At 51.2% G+C, this 14,838-nt stretch overlaps 1 protein-coding gene across 3 annotated transcripts; it reads left to right on the forward strand.

Annotated features, from left to right (window-relative positions):
- Positions 1 to 391: 391 nt before the first annotated feature.
- On the forward strand, positions 392 to 14,797 carry LOC122386744 (myb-related protein B-like). Of its 3 annotated transcripts, none has more exons than XM_043376261.1 (13): positions 392 to 560; positions 1,279 to 1,382; positions 2,349 to 2,498; positions 7,730 to 7,962; positions 8,103 to 8,478; positions 8,735 to 8,970; positions 9,682 to 9,988; positions 10,265 to 10,392; positions 10,699 to 10,819; positions 11,100 to 11,288; positions 11,984 to 12,187; positions 12,389 to 12,583; positions 13,053 to 14,797. In XM_043376261.1, exons 2-13 carry the CDS (start codon positions 1,338 to 1,340, stop codon positions 13,170 to 13,172), a joined length of 2,304 nt encoding a protein of 767 aa, XP_043232196.1. In that variant the 5' UTR covers positions 392 to 560; positions 1,279 to 1,337; the 3' UTR covers positions 13,173 to 14,797. The 3 variants fall into 3 exon arrangements, with proteins under 3 accessions (XP_043232196.1, XP_043232198.1, XP_043232199.1); XM_043376263.1 differs by having other exon boundaries at positions 11,100 to 11,201; XM_043376264.1 differs by lacking the exon at positions 11,100 to 11,288.
- The last annotated feature ends 41 nt before the right edge of the window (positions 14,798 to 14,838 follow it).

Genomic DNA, 14,838 nt, shown 5'->3' on the forward strand with positions numbered 1-14,838 from the left:
CAAGTCCTATGCGATGGACCTGTACTCCCAAAACTCCCGGTCGCCTCTCAATGGTGCATAGCGCACATTCCAAGGCATTCTAATTCTGCTCGAAGGGCGCGGTCCGGGCTGCCACGAGGCCACACCCCTAGGGGCTAGGGCGTCATTCCGGGGTCAATAACCCAACCACGCGGCGGCGGTAGACCTGAGGAGCCTCCCGGGCGCCATTTGTTCCGCATCTTCCCACAGAAAGGAAGCGGTGAATTGCTTACGTCCGCCCGGGCGCCTGAGGCCGCTGTCCTGCATCGCCCCGCATTACCCCTCACCCACCCCAGCCCCCATCCCATCCTCACGCAAACAAGCGGTGGACTTTCAACTGGCCCGCCACCGCGACGATCTGGCCAATCAGAGCGCAGTAGAATCGAGTGAAGGGATTTTCCTCTTTGGAATCCGGTAGAAGCCCCAGGGTAGACAGCTGTTTGTGTGGCGCGCAAGTTTGTTGTCTCGATGCGAATGCGCGGACGTGGCGGGAGAGGTGTGAAGCCTGAAAAAAACGATTCCAGGGGGTTGGATTGCTTGAAGTGAGTGACGTTATGCACAAAAATTTCTTGTTTATTTCCCTAGCTGCATGATAAGTGTGAATAACGTGTGAATCTACAAGTATCGGCGACATCGTCAGGCGTAGGGTCGCCATTTTCGCCACTCCCGCTTTTGCTTTGTGACCGTCGGCGGGAGACCTTGCAAACTGTTATTAGACGAGTATGGTCGTACGTATATATTAGATATCTTTTTTATCATCTGTTGAAGTATTTAATTGCAATATGGATTCTATTGCAGCGGGCAATTTCTCACTTGACACTTGCTCTGTCATTTTGTACCTAGTACCTTCCTGTCTTGCTATTCGATGCCACACAAAATATATTTGTTTTTGATTATGTCAATTTTCAATGGTTTTATGTTATATGCTATTTTCTTTCTATGTATTTTGCCAGTATGTTACTGTAAGTTTCGTAGCATTTCAGTTTGCTTTACTCAGTGTTCTCATTTTTTTCTAGCATGCATTGTATGTGCTATGTTTCATCTGCAACTATAATGCTAAGAGATTTTTTATGCTTTTTTCATAAGATTGTTGATACTGTGGTCATTTTTTGTGCATTATTAAAAGTAACTTCTTACCTTTTTTAGGAGATGCCTGTTGTAATTCCATTCATTCTAGTTAAGTTTGCTGTATTCTAGTACCTACCTACTCAAGATTTTGACATTCGGCACTACAAAAATTTGATGATTTTTTCTTTACAGGTTAATGAATAAAGACATGTCAACTAGAGCATCGCCTATGCAGTCCATTAAATTATCAAATGAATCGTAGGAAGTCAAAGAAGTCAAAGTGGTCCAAGGAAGAGGTAAGTGTATGAAGCATCTGGTTCCCAATTACATTGGCTCATTTCTGCTCTCCTCAGTTCCATTGCTCTATTGGAAATTACGTTGGAAACATTTGTTGACATGTAAAATAAATGTTTGAGACTTCATAATGTTCATCCTTACTGTAGTTATTTATTAGAACTGGTCACTGCTGACAATTTTAATTTAAATGTCAATAAAGAAAATACTCATGCAATTTAGGAAACTAGTTGTAAGTGAAATATGCTTGAATTTGAAGCATAGGTATTCTTCAGTCTGCTATGCTAAGGTAAAACCATGTATGTTCTTGAGAAAACAATGACATATCACATAAGTATTAAGTACATAGTTTTACCTTTGCATGGTAGCACTATAGTCTCATTGTATATCCTTTATGTTGCTTCAAGCTTGGTAGAATTATGCAAGCCGAACAACATGGATCCTTAAATGTGTTGGAACAGAACACTGAGTCAAGGATGGCTGCCATGGCTGCCTGATGCTAATGTTCATTTCATTCTGCCTCACCACAGCAGTTTTGCAAAATTTAATTCCAAAGTCAAAATATGTCCTTCAGCTCCCTCTTTGCCAACTCCCTATCTGTTTTGTAGCTCAACCAGTGGAGTTTAATTCAGGTTGGGTACTGAGAGTCCTAGTCCAACCCAGGCTTGAGGCTTTCCAGTGCTCAGCAGAGTAGGAGTTTTTAGCACCCAAGAGGGAAGGTCTGTTGTAATTGGTGGGAGCAGCCAAAGCCTTTTGAAATTGATGAGTTAAGATTAGGGTCATGTCCAGCCACAACATACTTATTGGCTACCTGTCAAATTTTTCCTGACTTGATACTGGCCCAAGGAGTTGTTACAGTCATTTGCTGTTCATATGAAATGAATACTGATGGGATATGATTTCAAATTACTTCATGAAATGTATGGTATTTATGTAAAGGATTTCATCATGATCCGTTGTGTTTTCAGGACGAACAGCTGAAAAATGCTGTGGACGTTCATGGGGAGAAGTGGGACCTAATTCGGCAGCTGTTCCCGGACAAGAACGAGTACGACATCCAGAGCAGGTGGAACCGTGTGGTCAACCCAGAACTAGTGAAGGGACCCTGGACTAAGGAGGTAAGTCAAACCTCTAATGCATGCAGTTGAACTATGAATATGTTGCTTGCTGAGCAGTCCTTGTTTGTACATTTGATTCGTCCTTTTAGGCTTCCTGAATCCTGACGCCCCATTTAACGACATCCTGGCGTTGGCTGGAGATTGGTTTAGATTTTTTATCTTTGCCTGTTGTGTGATGTGGGCAAACGAGTCGTAGATGGTCGATATTTCTCGCCTTACTCGCCACGTCCGTCGTCCACCCTCCAATACTGTTTTCTGGGCGTCGATAACATCCGAAGCCCGGGTGCCCTAAAACAAAAGCAAATCGTCCTTGAGTAACAGTTAAATCGCTGCTGTTCTTACGTGGCCAGGTGCACCATCAAACCATTACGTACCTACCTGTACAACTTGATAAAACTCACTGTCGATAAGACATGTGGCAAGGGAATGCGTAATGCTTGTCTGTCGCTAAACTAAATTAAACTCAACTAAACTAAGCTGACAACTGCTAATTGACTGTCACAATTAGGCTTTTGGAGTCGCGGTAGCATTGTTCCGAGTCGGACTCAGCCTCCGAGCTCCGACTCCGAGTCCGGGCTTTTGATCGGCTCCGACTCTGACTCCGGGTCAATGCACTGTCGTGGCCTATGAGCGTAATCCTAACCCACGCCTGAGAGGAGAGTCAATGCAACCCTTCCTCAGCATTTGTTAGCTAAATGTCACATGACTTGTATTATGCCCAGATTTTTAACATAACACGAGACATTTCTTGCTGATATGGTGAGAAATGACTCGAGTCGTGCAAGGTCTCGGGCTATGTATGACTCATGAAAAGAACAGCTTCAACCCAGACACAACCGGGTTGAAAAGCAAATATCGGCAAACAGGCTTCCATTTATAGGATCAGCTATTACCGAGATGTCATCGCCTTGCTATCCATCAACGCGTTGAAAAATTGATGAAAATTGAGGTCAATGTCAGGTCAGTGACCTAGGATGATTTTCGTTGAGTTTAAGTCCGATTCTGGTGAATTCCACTTAACTACCCTCAGTGTTTGACGTCGCTGTAGCTGTTATGGAGCGAGAGCATCGGTTATCGGCGTATGAACTTAAGAAGACCTATTTTCTAGCTATTTGCTTTTCACCTGCTCCAGCTTAGACCTAAGGCAAATATTGATCAAAAGTAAAAGTGTATGCTCAGCTGAGACATCTCGACGAAATCAATCTGCTGTTGTATTTATTTTGAATCGTACGACGTTTGATTGGAATGGCGGCGGCGTGCTTGAGCCGAACCCGCAGGTAATCTCATTGCGCAGAAAATCTGTTCGTTTCCAGGGAGCCAAATTATATTTGGATGGGAAGAACCGGGCCAAATTATGGTGGAAGATCGAAATGACTTTTATTTGCTCAAAACCAATGCAAATTGCAAAATGTACTTATTTTTCATATGGTGAGTGCTCAAGTTATTATCGACCTCTTGAGCAAGCCATGACTCATAATGCACATTCCCGGAGCCGGAGTCGAGGCAGCCTGGACGACTCCGATTTCGACTCCTGGCTCGTTGCCACGACTCCGGGCGACTCCGACTCCGTAACCCCGATCACAGTGATACCAACCATAGAAAAAAAAAAACGGTACGTCTGGGTTATCGTATTTCGGCAGCGTGAAATCGAAGTCATTGGGTTTTCGATATCGCCTATAGACAATGACGTGTCGTAGAGCCTCTTTGATTTGACACAATAGCGTTAAATTAACAGGGCGACCGCGGACCATTTTTATTACTGCAGTTGACGAGGGTGGGCTGCAAAAACCGCCGACCCTTTTCGTGTCTTATCCGCTCTCGGCGGGCAGCCTGGATGATAGGCTGGCTTATATCGATATCACATCCTTTTCTTTTCCTTTTTCAATGCCATTGGTCTCAACTTTTTTTGCCCTCCCGACCCATGCTTTTTGTCATAGTTCTTAGACGTTGAACCACGCTCACATTATTCTTTTTTTTACCCTATCGGTTCATAAAGATCGCCGTCCCCTACCCCCTACCTCGGAGGGGTTCTGTTCTCACGACCGCCGGCCGTGATTGTCGCACGCTCCCACGCGTGACCGCCGCCGGCCGTGAGCGGCGACCAGCGAGTGACCCCTGACCACAGTGGTCCGCCGAACCGGATGTGCCTAATGTGGTGCGCTGCACCGGCGCTGCCCGGCGCCTGGAACAAGTGTGGTACTGTGAGAAACGCTCACACGACGGCGGACCGCCTTCGGTGCCGTGATTTGAATAGGTAGTGCGCCGGCGCGCTTAGTTATGTGATGAGGTCGTTAAACTTGGCTGGCTTATTTTGCCAGGTTTTAGCCATTGTTTAGTGTCGCAGCATGGTTGCCGGAGACGTGACTTGTTTTAGTAATATTTTCCTACCGAGCTGTATCAAACTGGTTATTTGAAGTGTGGTCCATTTATCGTAATTTCCTCCCGAAGCTTGCTTGCCTTCATTGGGTGAAGCAGCGTTCCTATGTATATCTTTCAAGTATCCAGCTAGAAAATAAGTGATCGGATGAACGCCCGGATTTACGCCCGGATTTACCATCGCCCGGCTTGAAACAATGAGTCGGTTCGGAACGATTCACCCGTTTTCGGAGACCGATGGCGGATGATCATCTTCGCGCCTCTCAAGCCGAGGTCGCCGTCCCAGGTCGCTGTGTGACGGCACTCGGCTGAGGGTCACACGGCGGCGGCCGGAGGTCACCGTCGGCCGCCGAGGCGCGCCCGCCCAGGGCCGACCGTTGACGCCTCGCGGCGGTCAGAGTTTCGCTCCAGCTCGCCGCTCCCCGAAATTCGAACCGGCGAGAGCTGCGAGCTCCTCAAGGTCGGGCTTAGCGTGCGGCGGCGGGGCCGGGGCGGGCTGGCCGGCCCTCTGGCCGCTGTGGCAGCTGCTCGCCCGGTCCGCCCGGTGCGGTACCCCTGTCGGAGCCCCACGGACGCCGACAGTCCGTGCAGCCGAGTGGCACGCCGCCGCCGCCGGCAGGGCCCTCAGTAATCCCGCCGGACATGAAAAGCACGCGGCCTCAGCCAGCTGATAACTGGCAAAACAAGAGGGGTAGATGGGATGCGTTGTTTGTGGGGCGACTAACCCTTACTTGTTTTGCTTTTTATCGTTTCGATCGATGAAACATGAAACTTTCGATTAGGCGCGGTTCTTGCAGGCAGGAATGATTTAGTTAGGACATTCTTGTGTGTCACAGCTTTATGTAATGAATGTCTAACATGCACACCATAATTCTTTCCGGGCTTCACCCATTCTGACGGGACGAATCGCGTTTCGGTTCGCCTGGGAAAACTTTTGAATGCCATTGCTCGGCCCATTGGCACCAAATCTGCGTCGGAACGGGGGCGTGCTCTCTACTTATTATGCACATATATACATGACGGTCGTGGTATGGTAATGTGAATGCGGTCATTAGTGCTATCGGTGAGGCCCACGCGCGTCGCCCGCCCACCGTTCTGGCCCCGCGAGGTCCGCCGCGCGCCAGAGGCCAACACTTGTGAATGATTGTCGGATCTCTTCCGGACAAACTTGTCGCTCGAGCTGGGTGGTCCAGTGAGTCATTGATAGCAAGATCAGCCGCAATTGGAGTGTTTGATTGGATTAGTTTCGGCTATTGTAACTCATCCATGACAGCAGTGCAGTCGTCTGGTATCGGGGTTGTCCTCGCCTGAGTCCTGCCTTATCTCCTATCGCCCGTTTGGTGTACCTAAAGGAAGGCGCGACTGTCGATAGGTCGCCCGCTTGGTGTAAAGGAAGGCGTAACTGTCGATAGGCTCGCAGCGACTGGACCGTGCCAGTTACCAGCAGGGTAGGGACTTCAGAGTTAGCAGAGACCAAAATTAAATCATCGCTATAGCCTCACAGTTGCATTTCCGATATCAATCTTCCTTTCTGTCAAGCATTACTCCCGCTGTCCTGGCCTGAGCCATGACTTGAGCGTCTGTCACTGCTTATCATTATACATAGCGGTATAAACCTGCCGGCGCGGCGGCGGTTGCCGGGCGGCGTGATATTCAGAGCACCGGTCCGGGAGAAGTTTCCTCGAATGTCCCCAGCCACCCGACCCCTGCCGGCGGGAGGCGACAGCAGATGATTGAGTGGGACCATTGTGAATAAACCGAGATAATCCGATAGGCTAGCTGTCGTAAAAATGGGTAGGCATTCGACTTTGAATCACATTCCAATGCCCTAGTTTTCTGTAGAGTGGTTATGTTAAGCACAAATCATGCTATGAATTTATCTGTGATGATTTATTGCGCTTTCAATTATTGTTAGGCGCCGTCATGCGTGAAGAAGATTACATTTCTAGGCGAGTCACGGCGCCTGATCCAGGTGTGGTCGAGGCATCACGACCTTGAGAGTTATGCCTGTCACCATTATGGCTGGATGGCGCCGAGGCCGGGCCATGAAGGTTGGGCCTCCTCCGCGGCGTGTGGGTGGGCCGGCGCCCGACCTCGCCACGTTTGAATCGCGCGCCGTCAAATGGAAACGCTCGGTCTCACCGGAATGTTACGCCATTGAGGTGTCGCTTTGGAACACGTGATGTATGACGAGAGAACGTGTGGGATGAGCGACGTGCTCAGTTGCTGATACATGGCGGTTTATTTTGAATTGCGAGGCAAAACATGCTGTGAGGTGTTAAAAATATTGGATTGCTAAATCCAGATATTACATTTATCGATCATACATTGAGTTATTTACGAGTGGGATGGTCTCCACGACTACAATCTTCTTTCTTCCTACCAACTCACACACTTTTTTTTCTCTCTCTCTCTCTCTCTCTCTCTCTCTCTCTCTCTCTCTCTCTCTCTCTCACTCACTCACTCACTCACTCACTCACTCACTCACTCACTCACTCACTCACTCACTCACTCACTCACTCACTCACTCACTCACTCACTCACTCACTCACTCACTCACTCACCCACCCACCCACCCACCCACCCACCCACTCTCTCTCTCTCTCTCTCTCTCTCTCTCTCTCTCTCCTGACCCTATCCTGACTCCGCTGACATTTGACCCCCTTGACCTCTGACCCGCTGACCTCTGCCCTCTGACCACTGACCCCGCTAACATCTGATACCTCTGATCTCTGGCCGCTAGCCTCTGACCCCGCTGCCCTCCGACCTTTGACCCGTTGCCCGATGACCTCTGACCTCTGACCTGCCCCGCGGTGACGGTGCCCCTGACCCCGCTGTCTTACTCTGACCGGCAGGAGGACGACCGGGTGGTAGAGTTGGTACACCAGTACGGCGCCAAGAAATGGTCGGTGATTGCCTCCCACCTCAAGGGTCGTATCGGTAAGCAGTGCCGAGAGCGGTGGCACAACCACCTCAACCCCGACATCAAAAAGTGCTCGTGGACGCCTCAAGAGGACGACGAAATCCTCCGACTGCACGGCGTTTACGGCAACCAGTGGGCCAAGATCGCCAAACACATCCCCGGGAGGTAGGTGCTCGTTAGCTCGCACCCGACGGCGGAGGGAAGCTGGGTGACTATTGTGTAACGATCGTTCTTATCTAGAGATAGCCGTGACGCAAGTGTGTGCGGGGCCCACCCGCATCTGACCGTGGACTCTGAACCTGCAGGACTGACAACGCCATCAAGAACCACTGGAACTCGACGGTGAAGAAACGCTGGGAGGAGACTGCCAAGCGTCGAGCCGAGGGAGCGGGCCGGTCGGCGCGCGCCGCCGCCGTGTACGATCCGCCGCCGCCGACGCCCGGCTACCACGAGTCCACCGACACGGACTACTACTCGTCACCGTCTGTGGAGTACCAGTCGCCGCCAGAGGCCGGCTCAGACTTCCTGCCGCCGCCGCCGCCTCCGCCTCCGCAGCACCAGCCGGGGCACCACCACCACCAGCACCCGCACCAGCACCAACAGCACCAGCACCAGCAGCAGCACCAGCAGCAGCATATGGACTACTCGTCCGTCCCAGAGACGGACTTCCAATACCAAACGGTACGTGGACCGATCGACATGATGAAGGTGATTTTACAGCTGGGTGACTGACGTCGGTGATGCGTGATTTTGAACACTGATCCTTTTCAATGCGATGCTTCATCTGACACTGATAACCGCGGCGTAGCTTTTTATAACAGCTGTGATAAGATCAATCCTCCCACGGATCACTTGTGTAAATGACAAAAATAGTGGTTGAGAATGTTAACCATTAGATGTGGTGACTGGCTTCTGACTGTGCCTCCTTTCTCCGCAGACGGCGTGCGTGGGTTTCTCCGTTGCGGGCAGCGGCGCCTCGGCGCAGCAGCACCTCAGCGATCCATATGGGATCGACTCGCTGGTGTCCTCGCTGAACCGGGCCGGCGACGTTCTCAGCCAGCCAATGCCGCCACCGCCGAGTGATCGCTACCAGAATGACTTCTCCCCGCCGAATGAGCAGTACTTCTCCACCGAGCTGCCTGCCTGCAGTGGCATGACCTACTCGCCCATCAGGTACGAGGATTGATTTTGTTGTTCAGAAGGAATAAGTTATTTCCACATTGTGTCCTTGCTCCAGCTCCCTGCTTAATTATATCATAATATACCGCTGACCCTTCATGCGTAGCTTGCCAGTTGCCAGATCACTGCTAATGTCCTTTTCTACTACCTATGTTTTGAATCGCCCGCTTGTCAAATGATTTGGAATCCTTTATAAGACATGCTTACCTTGAATGCTAGTGAAGACCAACGACTTTTGTTTGTTTGACACTATCTCGTCTTTTACAATATTCCAATGGCTAAAATGCAAACAAGCGTCATTTACGTCCGATTTTTCATCCTTTTGGATAAAGTGACACGCTGGATTCAACATTGGAACTTAGAACGCTGTTCCGAGTAAAAGGCAGATTGAAATTTGAAATAGGTTCGTGGACGTACCGCAGTATACGACATATTCTTTTAGAATTTTTTTTTTATTAAATGGCAAGAGGCGTCCTTTCATAAAACTCACGTAGGTTTCGGTAAAATATCAGGAATCTACAGAATCCCATGCTTTAGAACTGTTTGTGGCGCCCATGACTCAGTTCTTTCATGACCATGTTATTAATCCGGAAAGAATGCCGAATCTTCCCTGCCTGCTGCTTTGCTCTAGCAATTGCTCATTTTTCCTAAACAAATGTGCGACAATGGGGAATTATTGTTTTATTGTTGTTCTGGTTGTTGCAGTTTCCAGACTATCGGCGACTACGACCCATTGAGCGTAGATCGCAAACCACCTCTGGGGGCCGACTTTACCGAATATCGGCTCGACACGCCGTCAAGTGAGCTGTCTGGTGATCTGAGCTCGACGACTACTGGTCGTTTGTCAACTCCGCCGATTCTGCGGAAACGGCGTCGCCAAACAAGCTCATGCACCGGTGATGATCTTTCCGGCACACACACGGAAATCCTGAACAACACCAGTCTGCTTCAAACGCCACCTTGTCCAGTTACGCCTCAGAAGATTACTCCTCTGCCGTTCTCGCCTTCCCAAGTAAGTTAATCACAGTCGTGAATCATGATGGTATTAATAAATCACGGTGCTAGTTTGTTCTTTTTTTATTCTGTGTGTGCAATGTAAGGATATTCTTAGCAACGTTTCCTTGAATTGTAGGACATGGTTAAATAAGAATATTGTTTGAAAATAGTGTCACATTTTTTGAAGCCCCAAAAGGTGGACTCTCAGTTTGAACAGTGAAAGTTTTCTTTTTGGATTGTAAATCCAAACTTGTGCTATTGATTCCCCGTCTAAAATGCATTCTGCTTTCAGTTTTTGAATGGCTCTCGAAACGGTTTCGACATCGAGCTCGGTCTGTCGAGCCCGATGCGCCTTGGCTCCCTGGCCCTGGATGACGTCAAGTTCATGACGTCAACGCCTCAGCAGGGCAAACAGACAAGGTACGGATTACAAGTGCAGCTACATTTCAGCGAATGTCACCGGTGTGTAGCTCGCTGTTCGTCTTTATTTTGCATCCTAAATTCGGGATTTTTGTAACATCTAGTAGAAGAGATTAACATTCGCCATTACTGCTCAGGAGGTTATTTGGTGTTTCTGACGGGTGAATTTTAGAGCGCTTCTTTTTTATCGCGCTCTAACATGTGCGTCATATTATAACGTCGCCTTTTATCCCTAATTATCACATCATATTACCCCACATATTGGCACCGTGCTTTTACCTGACTGTGCGGTCTGTTCGCTCTTAGGTCGGAGCTGGGCCGGCGGACGCCACCCCAGACCGCCACCCAGCTGAAGCCCAGGACGCCCGACACGCTGAAGAAGATGCTCAAGGACATGGAGATTCACAACGGACCCATCGGCTTTGCGGTAAGTGTGCGAGGCAAAACAATCAGCAGCGCTTTTTTACGTAGCATAGTTTTTTATGCTTTTGGCATGATATATGGGGACCTTGGATGATTTTCTGTGTCTTATTTGTCGATATTTGTATCCTTAGCATTTTATTTTTAGTATATTGCTAGGCTGCTCTATCGTATCAGACCCTGCTTTGATGCCCCCTCCCCCGGCTTCATCTAGTTGGCTAGCGGCTGATGTGTTGTAAGTGTAAGCGAATCCGCCGCCCTATTAACCTCGTGGCTCCTCCCACCAGTCTGACACGCCCACGCAGCTGGAGGACCTGAACGAAATCATCAACAAGGAGCGCCAGGATCTGACGGGCACGCCCAACAGCAGCTCGACAGCGCGTGCCGTCGTGAGTGACGCAGCTGCCGCCGGGGCAGCGTCACTGCCGCCTCCGCCGCCGCTGCCCTCCCACCGGCAGACGGAGCTCGCCCCAAACGTCAGCGCTCCTAAGACATGCTGTGTTGGCTTCACGCGCCCCGGCGAGGCGCGGGCTTGCTACCGGTTGTGGGCTGCACCCGCGCTTTTGATAATCATGCACACGTTCATTTTCCTTTGCTGGTGCTTTGGGTTATTCACAGATAACAATAGTGCTACTGTTATCTGTGGGTTATGTGATTTCGGTTTAGTTTCTCTCCATGGCTACTGGCACCATAGCATGGCATTCTTCGCTGGCATTTTGCTGCGGGCGAATTCGGGGTCACAGTGAAATAATCTAGCACTTTGCAGCACACTGCACCGAAGCATTTTCTCCTCTGTCTGAGCTCAACAAGTATTCTTTCTGTGCCTTGATAAAATTATTTTACTTTATTCATTAAACTATCAGCATGCTTCAGAATCTAAACGCATTACAAATTTATCACTTTGGCTTGTTCTTCTGAAAATATTTCATTTGTAACCTTTTCGGTTAGTCGGGTTGCCTAGTTTTAGGAACTTTGCCCTCAGGTTTGTGCTTTAATTTTCCGTGTTTGCACATAATGATCTTCGCTGATGAGTAATCGCCAGTGTTTTCGCGGTTACTTATTGCCATTCTTTTCATTAGATTTTCTCCAGCCTCCTTTTCCGTGAGAAGCACTATCTCCTGTCAGTTGAAGAATATCTCTGACCCCTCTGTTTCCGCCTGTGTTCCTGCAGGGTCCGACTAACGACAGCGGCTACGGCAGCGCCACCGTCAGCCGACTGCGTCTCGAGAAGGAGAACATGTCCCCGAAACGGCGCGCCCGCCGCACCTTGGCGCACACCTGGTCCACTCCGGGCAACATCAACGTGCCGGGCCTGACGGCGGCGACGGCCGCGCCGCTGCCGCCCGTCTGCCCCACCGTGCAGCCGGAGACGCCGGTAGGAAGCTGGTAGCAAGCTGGTCACGTTTTACGGGGGTCTATGCTATGGGTTATAATCAAACGGGCTATGGGATAGTTATCATGTGCTTCTAGGTGGATGTGCTTTTCATCGTCGATGAGATTCACATTGCGGGTGTTCATCATCGAGCTGACATACCCTAAGCTTCTCCCGCTGACCGCTGACTGTGTTTATCCGCAGAGCAAGTCGCTGACGGCGGACCACTCTGTGCTGTTCTCGCCGCCGTCGATCCTCCCCGACAGTCTGCCGGCCAGCCCGCGCGCCGCCCGGCACGCCACTCACACCCCCGCTGCAGGCGGCGGTAAAGCCTCCCGCCGGGCGCCCTTTGCCCCACGCGGCGCGCCCCAGCGCAAGGCTGCCACTCCAGGCCAAAAGGTGAGTTCTGGGGATCGCTCTGTCGTTTAATCGATATCTGCTCATTTGATAATGTCCAGTTGATGTGGAATCACTGCATGTCAGGAGGAGTCGTGAATCAAACGTTCCAGGAGTAGCCAGGTGTAGCGCTCTCATTCATGGTTGTTTCAACGTAACGTGATAAAAATCACGTTCGATGAATTAGGCCAGCAGCAGCCTGCTTTGGCTTGGTTTGCATCGTAGCAAATCGTGTGATTCTCAGCTTCCCTGACGTCTCCTCTGTGCTCACACTAGCCCCATGGAAGGAACTGCATGCTTGGGTGAGTTCCCAGTCTGACGCCAAGCAATTTATCCTATATGAACTTAGCCCGTTTACTCACATTTGCGCTATTATCTCATTTCCTGGTGTGCTCGCCGCTTCTGACTTTACTATCTGATGTATGACGATTGACGCGTTATGCCTGACTGACCGGTCCCTCCGCTCCCGCAGCCGGAGCTCAAATGGGAGGTGGTGGCCTACGGCAAGACCACCGAACAGCGCGAGATGGCCGAGAAGGCGCGTCAGACGCTGCGCCAGCTGCGGCCTCGCCAGCAGCCGCCGGTCGTGTGAGCTCCGCCGGCTGGTGGCGGCGCCGCGCCCACCAATACTCAGCGTGTCGCCAGCGCGGCGGCGCCTGCCCGCACCCGCACACCCTCACACACGTGTACACTAACCAAAGAGAGTCGGCCGGCCGGCCGCGGGGCGCCCGTCGCCGCCGCAGCCGCCGGCCCAGGCGACACTGTTACACTAGTTCTTAATTTATTCTAAGGGTGGCCGAGCGGCAGGCTCGGCGGGGCGAACGCTGCGCTGGCAGCCCGGAGCGCGTGGATATGACCCGTGCTCGTGGCTTGGAACAGTGCGTGATTGTCGGGGTGCGAGCGGTAGCTGGTTTGTGGCGCCGATTTTAAGTGGAAATGTGTGCAACTGCGGTATATTGTCTTATCTTCTTTCGGCTACGGACTGGTCTGGATGATACGTATCGGTCGGAGAATGCGATAGTCAATGGAAAATGAAAGGAAATATGTGACAAGTATCGATAAGGTTATCCCCAAAAGAGCATATTGCGCAAGCTGACAAACTTCTTTGACGCTGTGTTGTATGTGGTCTTTGATTAAGCGCAGTCACTTGTATTAACCTGGTTATTTTCATGTCACCATTTCTTGTGCCTAAGGGCAGGCCGAGCGCGAACCAGTGAATTGTGTTGCTTCAGAGAATGAATGTCGTTTCGTTGTGTGCTCAGACGGTATGAACGTGTCTGGTCGATTCTGATACCGCTGCTCGGCGGAGTAACCTGTTGATGCATAATGTACGGCGCTGTGGCCCACGGAACGGATGGTGCCAACGACGGCCTTCCGCTGGAGAGTCGTCACTGCGCGTACTCCATGTCCGCTAACTCGGCGTGGCTTCGCAGGAGGACCTGCACCGTGGCTGAACCGCAGGGAGGGCGCTGTGAGGTAATGGGCCGCTGATTCGGAGCGCCGAGCCACATACGGGCGCTTCTCCCTCAGTTAGGGACCCGCGACGGGCCGGGTGGCACTTGAGCGTCAACGGCTCTCAGGCACTGTACCCTACTTAGATCTGTGCGTGCGTGCGTGCGTTATGCGTGGATGCCAGCTCTGCTGCTAACAGCTCGGTCGCCGTAACTTCGGAGTGGAGTGTGCGCGTCATGACGTGATATGTGTCGGCGGCGGCGCGGACGGCCGCGGGAGGCGTCAGGAGAGGATAGCGGCACCGCGCGGCGAACTGTCTGCCCTCCCGGCGCGGCGGTCGGAGGTGGGGGGTCGGTCTCCATAGTCACACCGTGCTCCGGCGGCCCCTGGCCCGGAGAAACGCTCTCATCCTGCGCACTCTCACACACCGTGTAGAATTTATCCTTTGTTAACGCGCGCGCTGCTCTGGTTAAAACGCGCACCCTGCGCGCATAGCTAGTCATCGGTTTTGTCTGCGGTTCTCGCCGGAATGTGTTGCGTCGCGCTGCGGAGGATCGGGCGGGCAGGAGGGCGGGCGCCCGGCCGGTGGCCCGTACCAGGCAGCTGCTGGTGAGGGGGCGGGGCGGGTGGAAGGAGGGGGAGGGCAACTCTGCGGCACGGGGCTAGCGCCCGCTGCCGCCGCCTTGTAATCATGTTTGTGACTTTACTTAGAAATTCTCCTTAGGTATTTGTAACTCTGTATTTTTAATAAAGCTTTAAAATGCTGTCGGTGTTTTGTCGGAGGAGACTTCTGTTCGTTGCGGTAA

Source organism: Amphibalanus amphitrite, unplaced genomic scaffold (assembly GCF_019059575.1).
Source record: "Amphibalanus amphitrite isolate SeventyFive unplaced genomic scaffold, NRLGWU_Aamphi_draft 000261F_arrow, whole genome shotgun sequence".
In the NCBI taxonomy this organism is placed as follows: domain Eukaryota; kingdom Metazoa; phylum Arthropoda; class Thecostraca; order Balanomorpha; family Balanidae; genus Amphibalanus; species Amphibalanus amphitrite.